General features: G+C 46.3%; 1 protein-coding gene across 1 annotated transcript in view; it reads left to right on the plus strand.

Annotated features, from left to right (window-relative positions):
* Positions 1–15,895, plus strand: part of RTTN (rotatin) — a 362,213-nt gene that overhangs the window by 194,681 nt on the left and 151,637 nt on the right. The window contains exons 25-26 of the mRNA XM_078776353.1: positions 3,200–3,385; positions 6,943–7,182. Of these exons, the coding sequence (XP_078632479.1) occupies positions 3,200–3,385; positions 6,943–7,182 (426 nt within the window). The remainder of the gene's footprint in view (positions 1–3,199; positions 3,386–6,942; positions 7,183–15,895) is intronic.

Below are 15,895 nucleotides of genomic sequence, written 5' to 3' on the forward strand. Positions count from 1 at the left end.
CTTCACGACGTTTCGATCATTTTTGACAAAGTTATGGCACTTTGAACTTTGGTAATTTCCCCAACAGTTTTCCGGACTATAATTTGGAGTGCGGTAAGTCAAAGCTGTTAATATTCCTTGCTTTAACTCCAATTTACATTCTGTTTCTACTTTTAGTGAGAAGTAGGGGTCTGTGCAACCATTCATAAACTTTATTTGGTGCAAATTGGATAATTTTTAGCCGAGTTACCTCAGACCGTGCGTTGGTAATTATATAATTCACACATAGTGCAATACGTGCAGGCTGCTCCACGGAGCGACCTTGCGGGCTTATTTTAACTCCGATTTACATTATTTTTCCACTTTTAGTGAGAAGTAGGGGTCTGTGCAACCACTCATGAACTTTATTTGGTGCAAATCGGATAATCTTTAGCCGAGTTACCTCAGACCGTGAGTTTGTAATTATATAATTCACACACAGTGCAATACGTGCAGGCTGCTCCACGGAGCGACCTTGCGGGCTTATTAGTCCCCTACCGTTGTACACCGGAGGGGACTATAGGTTTGCACTCAGTCCCTCCGTCTGTCAGTCTGTACGTCCGTCACGCAAAGAACAGTTTTCCGGACTTTTTTTCTAAACTCTTAATGCTGATGATTTCAAACTTGGTACATGGTTTCCTCATGATAAGTTACAGATCAGGTTCGAACTTCATGACGTTTCGATCATTTTTGACAAAGTTATGGCACTTTGAACTTTGGTAATTTCCCCAACAGTTTTCCGGACGACAGACTGCCGGTAGGGGACATGTATTGCAGCGCAATACTCAGAATGCTTGTTTGGAAAGGCACACTCCTGTCAATATAAGGTCTCACAGCTGACAATGCATATCAGAGCAAAAACCAAGCCACGAGGTCGAAGGAACTGCCTGCAGAGCTCAGAGACAGGATTGTGTCGAGGCACAGATCTGGGGAAGCCTTAAAAAAAAAATTCTGCTGCATTGAAGGTTCCCAAGAACACAGTGGCCTCCATAATTCTTAAATGGAAGAGGTTTGGAACAACCAGGACTCTTCCTAGAGCTGGCCGCCCGGCCAAACTGAGCAATCGGAGGAGAAGGGCCTTGGTAGGAGAGGTGAGCAAGAACCCGATGGTCACTGCCTGAGCTCCAGAGATCCTGTGTGGAGATCGGAGAAACTTCCAGAAGGACAACCATCACTGCAACACTCCACCGATCTGGGCTTTATGGCAGAGTGGCTAGACGGAAGCCTCTCCTCAGTGAAAGACACATGAAAGCCTGCTTGGAGTTTGATAAAAAGCACCTATAGGACTCTCAGAATGTGAGAAACAAGATTCTGTGGTCTGATGAAACCAAGATTGAACTGTTTGGCTTCCGTCTGGCCACTCTGCCATAAAGCCCAGATCGGTGGAGTGTTGCAGTGATGGTTGTCCTTCTGGAAGTTTCTCCCATCTCCACACTGGATCTCTGGAGCTCAGCCAGAGTGACCATCGGGTTCTTGGTCACCTCTCTTACCAAGGCCCTTCTCCCCCGATTGCTCATTTTGGCCGGGCGGCCAGGTCTGGGAAGAGTCCTGGTTGCTCCAAACTTCTTCTATTTAAGAATTATGGAGGCCACTGTGCTCTTGGGAACCTTCAATGCAGCAGAAATTTTTTTGTGGGCTTCCCCAGATCTGTGCTTCGACACAATCCTGTCTCTGAGCTCTGCAGGCAGTTCTTTCGACCTCATGGCTTGGTTTTTGCTCTGATATGCATCGCCAGCTGTGAGATCTTGTATAGACAGGTGTGTGCCTTTCCAAATCATGTCCAATCAATTGAATTTTCCATAGGTGGACTCCAATGAAGGTGTAGAAACATCTCAAAGATGATCAAGAGAAATGGGAGGCACCTGAGCTAAATTTTGAGCGTCATCGCAAAGGGTATGAATACTTATGTCAATGTAATATTTCAGTTTTTTCTTAATAAATTTGCAAAACTTTCTAAAATCCTGTTTTCTCTTTGTCATTATGGGGTATTGAGTGTACATTGATGAGGGAAAAAATGAATTTAAACGATTTCAGCATAAGGCTGCAACATAACAAAATGTGAAAAAAGTGAAGGGGTCTGAATACTTTCTGAATGCACTGTACATACAACCCTTGTACATAACAGTGTTATGCTATATGCGGTGCATAGAAAGCACAGTATAAATTAAATTTTTGGCATAGTATAGACATCGTCAAGTTCTGTGGTGGTCATTAGGGTTTGTGATGTAGTGTAGACCCCTCCCAAACCAGGATCACATTTTGTGAGAATGATGTTAATCTCTTCACCACTGGCTCAGTTTGTCCAAATACAATAAAGAAACAACTTATAAAGTTTGAGTGTTCGTGACTAGTTCGTCCACTTTGTAAATCGTACCTGAATGTCAATCCGGATGGACACCTTGACAACCAAAATTTTTGTGCAAAATGTCATATTGTGTGTGTCATTCATGTCATGAAACGAAATTGGGTTTTGTTGGAAGCTTTGCAGTGATATCATTGTCTACATTATCAGCATAATAATAATAATAATAATAACAACAACAACAACAACAACAACAAAACCCCCATGATAATTGTTCTTGAAGTGCCATGTCCCCTTCAGAGGGAAGTCTATTTTCGATTGGATCAAATAGAATGAAAGTTGTTAATAAAGATGGCGAGAGCAGCATTGCAAGACGTTGTTGGTTATACGTTTCGGAAGTTTGGTGCTTCAGAGTTCAGATAGAGATCTTCTCCAAATGTCTTTCTCATGGTCAGTGATGCAGGACAGACAGATCCATCGAGATGGACACAATCATATTATTTTAGATATTTTCTGATCAATCGAGCACCACCAATTTTAATTTCTTCATCTGTTTATTGAGATATCAACGATGCCTTGTTGCAGATCTCAGCTGAGACCAAAGCTCCACAAAATATTCCATTGCCAATTCTTGAAATTCCCATTTTCCTTGTGAAACATTACATGTTGAGCCTGAAAGAAACCATTGTGAACTCCACTTCCACCAATCCTCGTGTGTTTTTGCTCATGCTATAATTGTGTTATAGAAATGAAAGGTTGGCAAAAACGCTCATTGGCTCTGTGATCGAGGTTATATCACGAGTCCCTTCGCCCGATGAAATAAAAGATAATACCGAAACACACTGAACGGCATTCACCAATGCTCTGTATTCCTTGCAGCTTCTGCTTGCCCTTCAAATGTTCTACTCACCATTTGGTGAGTCCCAACCGCACAACGGGACCTTCCGTCGACGACCCCCTCACTGTGCCTCACATCGTTGCCAGCTTGCGACTCTCTTGGCATCTCGCCTGGCATGAAGATGTGAAGAGCTTCCTTCGCTGTGACATTTCGACCTCAAACAAGTGGTGGGTTTTTCATGCCTGTGGTTACACACCATTTATACATCCTCAAACTCCCTTTTCTGTCTCAGTACCTCACACCAGGACTCTCAAGGGTGTAAATAAAAACTCTTAAGTGGCCTATATTGGTGGAATTTTTAAAGGTTATAAAATCAATTGAATGGAGTATTTAACAGCCTAATAACCAGTGAAAGAAAAGTCGCAATTTCCTAATTGCTGTGCTGTATGAGGTGCAATGCTCTGCTCTGCTCTACGCGGTACTCTGGTATATGCGGTGCTCTGCTATACGCGGTGCTCTGCTATACACGGCGCTCTGCTATACACGGCGCTCTGCTATACACGGCGCTCTGCTATACGCGGCGCTCTGCTATACGCGGCGCTCTGCTATACGCGGCGCTCTGCTATACGCGGCGCTCTGCTATACGCGGCGCTCTGCTATACGCGGCGCTCTGCTATACGCGGCGCTCTGTTATACGCGGCGCTCTGCTATACGCGGCGCTCTGCTATACGCGGCGCTCTGTTATACGCGGCGCTCTGCTATACGCGGCGCTCTGCTATACGCGTCGCTCTGCTATACGCGTCGATCTGCTATACGCGTCGATCTGCTTTATTCGTTGCTCTGCTATACGCGTTGCTCTGCTTTATGCGTTGCTCTGCTGTACGCGTTACTCTGCTGTACGCGTTGCTCTGCTATACGCGTTGCTCTGGTATACGCGTCGCTCTGCTATACATGTCGATCTGCTTTATGCGTTGCTCTGCTATACGGGTTGCTCTGCTATACGCGTTGCTCTGCTGTACGCGTTGCTCTGCTGTACGCGTTACTCTGCTGTACGCGTTGCTCTGCTGTGCGCGTTGCTTTGCTGTGCGCGTTGCTCTGCTGTGCGCGTTGCTCTGCTGTGCGCGTTGCTCTGCTGTGCGCGTTGCTCTGCTGTGCGCGTTGCTCTGCTGTGCACGTTGCTCTGCTATATGCGGTGCGATGCCTGCAAAACACGTTGCGATGCCTGCAAAACGCGTTGCGATGCCTGCGATACGCGTTGCGATGCCTGCTATACGCGTTGCGATGCCTGCGATACGCGTTGCGATGCCTGCTATACGCGTTGCGATGCCTGCTATACACATTGCGATGCCTGCTATACGCGTTGCTCTGCTATCCTTTTTGCTCTGCTATCCTTTTTGCTCTGCCATACGCGTTGCTCTGCCATACGCGTTGCTCTGCTATATGCGTTGTTCTGCTATACGCGTTGATATTCCTGCTATCCTTTTTGCTCTGCTATACGCATTGCTATGCCTGCTATATGCATTGCTATGCCTGCTATATGCATTGCCATGCCTGCTATACGCGTTGTTATGCCTGCTATACGTGTTGCTATCCCTGCTAAATGTGCTGCTATGCCTGCTATATGTGTTGCTATGCCTGCTATATGTGTTGCTATGCCTGCTATATTTGTTGCTATGCCTGCTATATGTGTTGCTATGCCTGCTATATGTGTTGCTATGCCTGCTATATTTGTTGCTATGCCTGCTATATGTGTTGCTATGCCTGCTATATGCATTGCTCTGCTATACGCATCGCGATGCCTGCTATACGCGTCGCGATGCCTGCTATACGCATCGCGATGCCTGCTATACGCGTCGCGATGCCTGCTATATGCGTCGCGATGCCTGCTATACGCGTCGCGATGCCTGCTATACGCGTCGCGATGCCTGCTATTCGTGCCGCGATGCCTGCTATTCGCGCCGCGATGCCTGCTATTCGCTCCGCGATGCCTGTTATACGCGTCACGATGCCTGCTATATGCGTCGCGATGCCTGCTATACGCGTCGCGATGCCTGCTATACGCGTCGCGATGCCTGCTATACGCGTCGCGATGCCTGCTATACGCTTCGCGATGCCTGCTATACACTTCGCGATGCCTGCTATACGCTTCGCGATGCCTGCTATACGCTTTGCGATGCCTGCTATACGCTTCGCGGTGCCTGCTATACGCTTCGCGATGCCTGCTATACGCTTCACGATGCCTGCTATACGCTTCGCGATGCCTGCTATATGCTTCGTGATGCCTGCTATACGCTTCACGATGCCTGCTATGCGCGTTGCGATGCCTGCTATACGCATTGCGATGCCTGCTATATGCGTTGCGATGCCTGCTATATGCGTTGCGATGCCTGCTATATGCGTTGCGATGCCTGCTATATGCGTTGTGATGCCTGCTATACGCGTTGCTATGCCTGCTATACGCTTCGCGATGCCTGCGATACGCTTCGCGATGCCTGCTATATGCTTCGTGATGCCTGCTATACGCTTTGCGATACCTGCTATACGCTTTGCGATGCCTGCTATACGCTTTGCGATGCCTGCTATACGCTTTGCGATGCCTGCTATACGCTTCGCGATGCCTGCTATGCGCGTTGCGATGCCTGCTATACGCGTTGCGATGCCTGCTATATGCGTTGCGATGCCTGCTATATGCGTTGTGATGCCTGCTGTACGCGTTGCTATGCCTGCTATACACATTGCTCTGCTATACGCGTTGCGATGCCTGCTATACGTGTTGCTGTGCCTGCTATACGCATTGCCATGTTTGCTATACGCATTGCTATGCCTACCATACGCTTAGCTATGCCTGCCACACGCGTTGCTTTGCCTGCCATACGTGGTGCTGTGCTAAACGCGGTGCTGTGCTAAACGCGGTGCTGTGCTAAACACGGTGCTGTGCTAAACACGGTGCTGTGCTAAACGTGGTCCTGTACTATATGCGGTGCTGTGCTGCACCTGGTGCTGTGCTGTGCTATACGAGGTGCTGTGCTATATGAGGTGCTGTGCTGTGCTATACGAGGTGAACTGCCATATGCCGTGCTCTGCGACACGCGGTTCTCTTTTGGCTTAATGTATTGCTACATTTGACGGAGCCAAAGAGCATGCTGTTCATCGAAAATTGTGGTGCTTGGTGTGAAGGAATTTAAGTTGGAAGATATAAAATAAAATGAACACAACAGTGAAACCATTAAAAAAAACTAGATGTTATTCATGGAATACTTACCCTGCGCAGTCAACTTCGTCAATCCGACAGACATAAATGAACACTCGTTTTACCTTGCGCGCATTCCACGTCATGTGCAGCAAATTTCACCTCCCTGTGTCTTGTATTTTTGTGATTTTGAAAATACCGCTTCAGTACACCGACCTTGAGGCTCAGTTTGCAAGCCACCATTTATAATTCCAATGTAAGAGGTATAATTACTCTTATTTTGGGACTTCGGAATCCTTGGAGTCTTTTGTGTGCTTGGGGTATTTTTGGTCCACTTGGTCTTTTGAGTCGAGTATTTTGGGTCCTCGATCTGGATCTGAGAGACAGAGACAGAGACAGACACACAGAAATAAAAATGAATGAATTTATTTTGAAAGCCATTAATTAGATGTATTGGCCGATGTATATTCCACTCGTGGTCATGTGTTTTGGGAAATTTGATGTCCATGAAGGCATAATTTTGTTGTTGATTTTGATTCGAACCGCTCTCCATCCCTTAATCACATTCTTCTCTCATTCTAACCTCATACTCAGCCTTCCCCCTATTCTGCACATTACCTCGGCTGATCTTCGTGCCCTGGCCGTGTGCTCTCCTTTCGCCGGGCTGCGGTCCAGCCTAGATCAGTTGACTGTGGCATCTTCCCACCACGAGGCCCACGCTGTTTTGGCATCTTTGCACATTCGTCTTCTAAGCGACCATCTACTACCCACGCACAGCTCCAGCCCCTACACTGATGCTCTTCTGGAGCTTCCATTTATCAAGGTGTTCCAAAGGTGAGTGTGCTTATGAAGGGCTCATTATGCCTCCACCAACGAAGTCGTCGGAGGCATTATGTTTTCGGGTTGTCCGTCCGTCCGTCCATGATAGGTTTCCGTTACAGCGATAACTTGAGAACGGCTGAAGCAATCTTAGTCAAACTTGGTGCATGTAAAGATGATGAACTCATGATGATGAAGATGAGGTAAAGATGAACTGATTAGATTTTTGGGTCACGCGGTCAAAGGTCAGGGGTCATGTTAAGTAAAAATTATGTTGCCGCACCAACTTGTGAACAAGTGATGGGATTTTGAACAAACTTGGTATAAGTATATATGATGCAAAGATGAACTGATTGGATTATGGCATCAACAGATCAAAGTTAAAAATTGTCATGTCAGTTAAAAATGTGATAACATGAGAACAGCTGAAGGTATTTAAATTAAAACTTGGTACAAGTATTATTATAATGTAATAATGTGGGTGGAGGCATATCGGTCGACGTTGTGACTTTTAAGAGTGTCGTTTTAGTTGATTAGTCAGATTAGTTTATGGTGTTCCGTGCTCCTCCCCGACCCCCTGTCCACGGTGTACCTCCGAGCCCAGAGAGGTGTCACGGCAGAAAAATGTGTTATTCTGTGTCAAAAATCAATGGTGAAACCACACCAATTGTTATCAACAAACAAATGTTGTATTAAAATCACACAAGAATAACAGCACAACAATAATAGTAATCAAGAGTACAATCAATATATATCTTATGATGGTACCATCAGTTGCGTAATATATAACTCACTGTGCTCCAAGTGAGTGAACCAAGAACATTCCCAATGTCCTTCCCCGGCTTCAAGCCAAAGTTGATTCCGGTTTTAAGCCCAAGTCGATCCCAGCTTCAAGCCAAAGTCGATCCCAGCATCAAGCCAAAGTCGATCCGCTCCAGCGATCGTCAGAATGATGTATAATCGAGACCAGAATCCCGTTCAGATGACGGGCACAGTCACGCGGCCAAAGCTGCACAAAGGCGCCCTCCAGGCGACTGGGAAATCCAAAGGCGCCCTCCAGGCGACTGGGAAATCCAAAGGCGCCCTCCAGGCGACTGGGAAATCACACCCTCGGGTAGGGATGTTTCATGGCTCCAAATCGGCGAACCTCAGATTTCCATTCAAACTTCACGTTGCACACACACATATACCAGATAAACGTCTGAATGCGGTAAAAAACAGCTGACGCGAAGCAAAGACCTATCGCTATGAGCAAAGCGCGCGAGTCAAAATGGCCGACGGCCCGTACTCGAGACGTATCGGCACGATGATAATTCTCCTCGGAATCCACCGCCAAACCTGACACGCAGGTTGATCTGTCACAGCGATAACTCTGTCGCAGGAATCCCTTTCCCAGGAAACCCGAAAGTTCACCAACGACTCTCGTTCGACAACGTTCGCTCAGGACCTTGAAGCATCTGCTTCTCCGACTTCACTCGCTCCGCTTTCTTTTCTCTCCTCCCTCTTCGTCGTTGTCCGGTTCCGGTTTCATTTCAAACATTAATTTTTTACCTTTTGAAAATAATAATTTCTATTTCCCTCAAACGACAACAATAATAATACATGGAATCAAAAATGTTTACAGTGGATGAAAACCACAACAACGGAAGTGACGAATCCGTAACATTGGGTCATACAATTATAATTAAACTCAGGATAATACAAATCTATATAATAATCAAGAGAAGCACAAATCACCCATCCCTTGATATAAGGGATCGTTTCTCTGTGTGCAACTTTAACATGGGGACTGAAAATACTATTATGAATTTTGGGGTAGGGGATATATAGATTCAGGTAGATCTGTAGAGGTAGGTGCTCCGGTGATCGTGGGTAGCAAGAACCATCTCGATGTAAATAAGTAGAGGACCTGTCTAGCGCGGATGTCGGATAAGTTGGATATGTGTCCTCACCATGAGGGGGCGGGGCATGTTAAGTAGTTGAAGGGATTATGCTAATTCCCCGGTGTGTCGTTCCCTCTGTGGTCATCCATTTGTCCCGTATGGCAACGCTCATAGACAGGTCGGTTAGGAATCCCACCATTAGCGCACACAGTAATATAAACTTCCCTCTCACAAAAAGACTTACCGGAAGAACAGACCGGAAGCGGCTACCCATTACGCCAGCATGGCAATGAAACATCGAACAGACAGGCCGAGAGCCACGCCCAGAAGGACTCGTGATTGACTGGGGAAGTGGCGAGTAAGAAGCGGGTCGCCGATTGGCGGAGTGGGGGAGGACTGGTGATTGGTTGAGGAAGGGCCGGTGACGTCAGACGACGAGCCAGATCACAAACCGCGAGCCGACATTTTGTTCTTGTTGTTGGATGCGATTGTGAATGATCGTGGACCGAGATATTCTTTCTCTCCCTTTGTTCTTCTGATTCTGGACACAATAGCGAACGGGCACATTTTGGCTCGCCAGCATCGACGTCCCCTTCTTCTCTCGGTTTTGCGATCCTTTTGTGGTCGTACGTTCGATTTGGACGCTCTTCCCTTCTTCTCCTGTTGCCTTTGTGCATTCCTCTGTTGTCGCGTCTCGCATCTTGGTTCCGGACAAGTGAGCGATTCCAGGTGGACGGAGCCAGGCACGGCCGGGGGAGCGAGCTGCACGCGACCGTACGAGTCGCGTGAAAGGCCTGTGGCACACCAGCTGATGAGACCGGGGTGAGCGGGTGGCTCGGTGGGCCTTGTGGGCATGAACAAGGACGCATCGAGGCCTGGTGAACGGGGGAGTGGGGAGGCCCGCTTCGCGCCAACCGGAGCCGCGTTGGACGATGGTGCTCAAGCCTGACGATTCCTGACTGCCAGACAGAGCTAAGTCCCCACGATAGAACACAACGGTTGCTTTAATTCATCCTTCCCCTATGCTTGTATTTGAAGTGAGGTGTGTAGGATCCCAATTTAGGTCATATTCAGTTACCGGCGCGTTCTTTTCCTGTCCCGATATTTATTAAATAAACCCTTGTATTATTCTCCCAAACATTTCTAAACCCGTTCCTGCTTGAGTTTATTTCCTGCAGGTTTGAAGATTGCCCCGCGAGATAGAGTCAGGTAAAAGCTTGCCGCTTCTTCTTCCTCTTTCTTTCCTCCCCCGCACATATATATATATATACTCAAATCCGCCATTGATCGTCGCCTCAAAGTAAGCTCGATTGCCATTCGTGATTTCCTGTTATTAACCGAGGGGAGTCACGCGACAATACGTTTCTCGGCTTCTACTGGACGAAATTGGCTGTAAATTTCAGAAGTAAATGCTTTGTACATCGAGGTAATATGTTCCAAATGTCAGCAACATCCATTTACGCATTGTTGAGTTTTATTAAGAAAACCCTCGAATTCACATCCATCCGTCTGCCCAATATGTGTTGGCGCTCATATCTCAAAGGCTATACATTGAAACTGGCTGAAACATGAAATGTATATTGGCCGACACGTCTAATTAATGGCTTTCGAAACAAATTCCACTTAAGTGCCATAGATTTTGCTTTGAAATTAAATATAAAATTTGCAGAGGCACAGGCTTGTTTAAACTGAGGATAATGACCTGACTGAATTTGAGTTGCTGTATTGTCATTATTTCCACCAATCATAATGCAAACATTTATTTCCTACAAATTCATTTGTAATATTGGTGATGTTATTTATTTGTAATTTATCTGTAATGAAAAAAGGTCCAAGTGGTGTAAAGATCCTTATTGTCAAGGGTCCAAGCTGTTTAATCGGTCTGAAGGGTGTAACTGTAAGTTATCAAATGGTGTTATGGTATAAGGGGTCGAAAGGGACTGAAGGGGTGTAAAGGCTTCAAGGGTATAAAAGGTTGGAAGGGTGAAGGGATCTAAAGGTGTCTAAAGTATTGAAAGGCTCTTAAAGGTAGAAGTGGTCTTCAGGGTCTTGGGGGTCTTCAGGATCTTGGGGTTTAATGGGTATAAAGGGTCTTCTGGGTCTTGCAAGTCTTCACAGACTTTTTTGGGCCTTCTGGGACTTTTGGGTTATTTTGGGTCATCATTGTATTTTGGGTCTTTAAGGGTCCTCAGGATATTTTGGGTCTTTGGGGTATTTTGGGACTTTAGGGTCTTTTGGGTATTTTGGGTCTTCATTGACATTGGGGTCTTTAAAGGGCTTTGGGGTCTTTTGGGTATTCGGGGTGTTTTGGGTCTTCAGGGACTTTTGGGCCTTTTGGGGTCTTCGGGATATTTTGGGTCTTTGGGGTCTTTTGAGGCTTAGGGGTCCTTTGGATCTTTTGGGTCCTCTGAGTCTTTAAGGGTCTTTGAGGTATTTTGGGTCTTTGGGGTCTTTTGTGTCTTTGTGGTCTACCGTTTATTTTTGGGTCCTCTAGGTCTTTTGATTCGGCGCTTTTGAAGGGGCGCCAATTTGATTCATACAGCTGCATGAATAAGTAAATCTATTTAACCGATATATGTAAGGCACCCCTTTATATGAACTTTTCTCGAGCATTACTTGGTTCCTCCTAAAAACACGAGGGTAGTCCAGCATGCACACGAGATTTTTTGAGTGTCCCATATTTTCTATTCTTTGGCATTTTCTACAAACTATGGAATGTCCATTCTTTTTTATACTTTGTCACATGGCACATACCATATAAAGGGGCCTTTTCTATGCCCCCTGGCATTTTCGCCAAGAATAATAATAATTGTGTGTGTGTGTGTGTGTGTGTGTGTGTGTGTGTGTGTGTGTGTGTGTGTGTGTGTGTGTGTGTGTGTGTGCGTGCGTGCGCACGCGTCTCCTCCATAACTCCAAAACCATGAAACCTAGCGGCCCCATACTTTGCATGCATACTTCTCAACCTCCAGGGGAGTGCGTGACTGAATAAAAACTGGGTGTTTGGATGTGTTTAAATGCCTTTTGAAGATCATTTACGCTAAAATTTACACGAAAACTAGACAGGCTTATGTTTGGTGAGCCTGCATTCAGCTTGGGGTCTTAATTCTGCCCATTTGTCCGCCCAGCTCAAATATGCCTCACGTCAGTCGGGTTTCTGTCAAACCTTCATATCTATGAATTGTAATTTAACTGATCTTCATACCGATGAATCGCTGTATTCCTGCATACATGGCAATGCTTATAAACGCCAGTGTTCATGCATTGATTTCATTTCCACACACTGTTTGCATCGATCATGCAAAAAGCTCGATAAGCAATTCTCCTGAATCAAATTTCAAAATTTTAACTCCGGAATTGACCGTATCAGCAGGTTACGACTGTAAAAAAAAGTGTTCAGTTGTCCAATTCGGACATAGTTGGACACTCCAGGTACCTCAACAATTTATTTGGAGTGCTTGCTTGAGTGCTTAAGCTACTCAGCAAGTGCTCTACAAGCAGCTTGATAATGGAAAACCTCGCTGTTCACCATTGTCTTACCTTTCATTTGATTTATTTGTTTTTTGACTTTCACGATTATGTATAACTTTTTGACGCTCAACTTTGAGAGCTATTCTTACGTTCGTGAAGTCAGGGTGTGTTTCACGTAACCTGTTTCCCAATTCAAAGTGTGGATTGTACCATTACAACAAGGAGGGTGCTTCTAAAACCTCAATAATACACTGTACTGTACGACATCTAAACGGGCCTGTACCTTTCACATTCCCCAATGTACGGTTGCCTCTTGATGTACGGTTGCTTTAAAGGGAATGCTCATTCTTTTAAACTCACCTCAGTGGTTAATTTTTGTTTTCAAATTGGTAAATTGGTTTCATGTAAAAGTACTTCATGTACTTTTACTTCTGATACTTCATGTAAATGATACTTCTTCATGTAAAAGTACATACACACTCACGTCCATGTTCCTTATGTTTTTTTTGTTTTTTTGTTTTTTTTGAATACTGAATCGAGGCTCGTGAAAGAGCTGACATTTACTTCACAAACAAATCAACCAGACAAATAAAAAATATATAAAAAGAGGGAGCGGAAGACAAGAGAAGGGGAAGCACACAAACACTTGAGAGCACACAACATTTAAGAGCAGGGAGATGTGTGGGAGGGAGAGGGCTTGGGGGGAGGAGGCGTGGGAAGGGGGGGTGGGGGGGGGAGGTGGTAGAAGTATAAAACACAAGGACACCAAGGACTTCCAGGACAGAAGTTGGTATTTCAAAAAAGTGGAATTGGGGTGAAATTAACGGGGATAGAAAAGATCAAGGTTTTGGATGGGGGAAGATAAGAGATGGTGGTGAACAGCTGTTTTAAAGACCTGGAGGGAGGAGTGGGATTGAAGAGAGTGAGGGAGTTTGTTCCAGAGGCGGGAGAAAAGAGGAGTGAAGGTGAGCAGAGAGTCTTGATTTTGGCAGTTTAACCATAAGAGGGTTGCAGGCAGATCTTGTGCGACCTGTAGGAATATTTGTGGGACAGAGCCCAGAGAGAGCTGGGGGGGGGGGGGGCAAGGCCAGAGAGGAGTCGGTAGAAGACGGAAAGAGCACCAACCTGCCTGCGGTGAGTGAGTGAGAGGCCCTTGGGGTTAGCTTCATCGTGGGAGATCCCAATGATTCTGAATGCTTTGGTTTCAACAGCGTGAAGACAAGCTAGGTGTGAGGCAGGAGCACCAGCCCAGAGGGGAGAGCAGTATTCCATTGAGCTGCGGATGAAAGCCTTGTATGTGGTGAGGAGCTCAGGTGTGCCAAGGAAGGACTTCGCACGACGGAGGATGCCCAGTTGGCGACTGGCTTTGGAGGCCAGATTTGAAATGTGGTTTTCCCAGGAAAGATCGTGGCAGATAGTGAGACCCAAAAGCTTGAGTGACAGAACTTCTTGGAGAGGATTATTCAGAAAGTGGATGGGAGGGTTGTCCAGTCGGTCTTTTCGGAGAGACATCGTCAGAGTGTGAGATTTGTCAGGATTGAAAGACATGTTCCACTTGTTTGCCCAGTCTGTGATTTTGTCCAGGTCTGCAGAGAGTGAGGAGGCTGCAGACTGCCGATCTGAAGGATGAAGAATGGAGCGACAGAGAGTAGAGTCATCAGCAAAGAGATAGAGAGGATTTTCAAGAGAGTCAGAGAGATCATTGATGAAGACCAGAAAAAGCACAGGGCCCAGAACACTGCCTTGGGGAAGTCCAGCCTGAACAGGAAGAGGAGATGAGAGAAACCCATTCAGGGCCACACGTTGACTACGACTAGAGAGGAAGTCCGCCAACCATGCGTGGAGATTTTCATGGATACCAAAAGAGGAGAGTTTGGTGAGCAGAGCGGGGTGCCAGACCTTGTTGAAGGCACGTGATATGTCGAGGGAGACAGCTCTAATTTCCTGTTTGGCATTGAGGACCTCCATCCATTGTTGAGAAAGCAGAAGCAGCATGTCCAGAGTAGAGTGACCAGGTCTGAAACCAAATTGATGATCAGAGATCAAGCCATTGGAGAAGAGGAAAGATTTCATATCTGAAGCAATGATGGATTCCATGATTTTGCTGATAATTGGGAGAAGGCTGATTGGTCTGTAGTTGCTGGGATCTGTTTTTGCACCTTTTTTGTGCAAAGCGGTGATGTTGGCAGATTTCCAAGCAGATGGCAGATGACCTTGAGCATAAGAGAGGGTGAAGAGAACAGGGAGAGGGAGTGAAAGAGCGGAAGAACAGGATTTTAGGACCCGTGGGCTGATGCCATCAGGTCCAGTTGCAGAATCAGAGTCGAGGGTTGACAGAAACTTTTCCACCTTGTCAGGATGAAAGGACACAGAGTCCAGGAGCAGCTGGGTATGACTGGGTATGGTGGGTACAGAGAGGGATGGTTTTGGGACACAAGATTTAGAGGCAAACACAGAGTTGAGGCATTCAGCTTTTTCACGTGCGGAGTCAGCCATGTGGCCGTTTGAGGTGAGGGAGGGGATGGAGGGGGAACAAACACCAGAAACAGATTTGACCAGATGCCACCAGGATTTGGAAGAGGGAGACAGATAAGAGAGTTCTGTCCTGAGAACGGAGAGATATTGTTTCCTGGCTCTCCTGAGGGTGGACACACACTTGTTTCGGGCTTTGTGAAAGGAAATGAGATTTCCTTCCGTTGGATTTGCTTTCCAGGAGATGAAAGCAAGTTGTTTCTGGGCAATAGCCTCACCACAAGATTCCGTGTACCATGGACGGGAGGAAGGGTATGACAACTGAAGACGAGATGGGATAAATCTGTGCATGAGAGAGAGCAATTTACTTTGGAAGAATTCCCAGGATGAGTTGATGTCGGAGGCGGTAGAGATGGGAGACCAGTCCAGATGATTGATGGCTGCTTGAAGACCGTGCCAGTTGGCCTGATTGAAATGCCAGACTCGTCGATGCTGAGGAGGCTCTCTGAGAATGGTCAGAGAGATGTCCACTTTAACAAGCACATGATCAGATGAGCCGATTGGAGCAGAAGAAGAGCAGCAGACATTTTCAGGGAAGTTAGTCATAACCAAGTCCAGAAGAGAAGATGCTCCGTTGACTGAGATCCGGGTCGGGAAATTGACAGATTGTGTCAGTCCCAGTGAGTCACAGAAGTCCTTTGCTGAAGAGCCATGGCTGGTGAGAGAGGTACCCACACCCAGCCAACTGGCATGGTGACAATTGAAATCACCACATATAGTCCATGGGCCCGGACCCGAAATTTCACTAATTGGTACCACCCGAGGTGGCAAGTTCTAGTAATGATTTTTGGAAAGGTGCATGTATGTGGGATACATGCTGATGTGATAGCAATTCTGGACTGGTA

The sequence above is a fragment of the Myxine glutinosa genome, chromosome 1, assembly GCF_964187855.1.
Source record: "Myxine glutinosa chromosome 1, kmMyxGlut1.1, whole genome shotgun sequence".
Lineage (NCBI taxonomy): Eukaryota > Metazoa > Chordata > Myxini > Myxiniformes > Myxinidae > Myxine > Myxine glutinosa.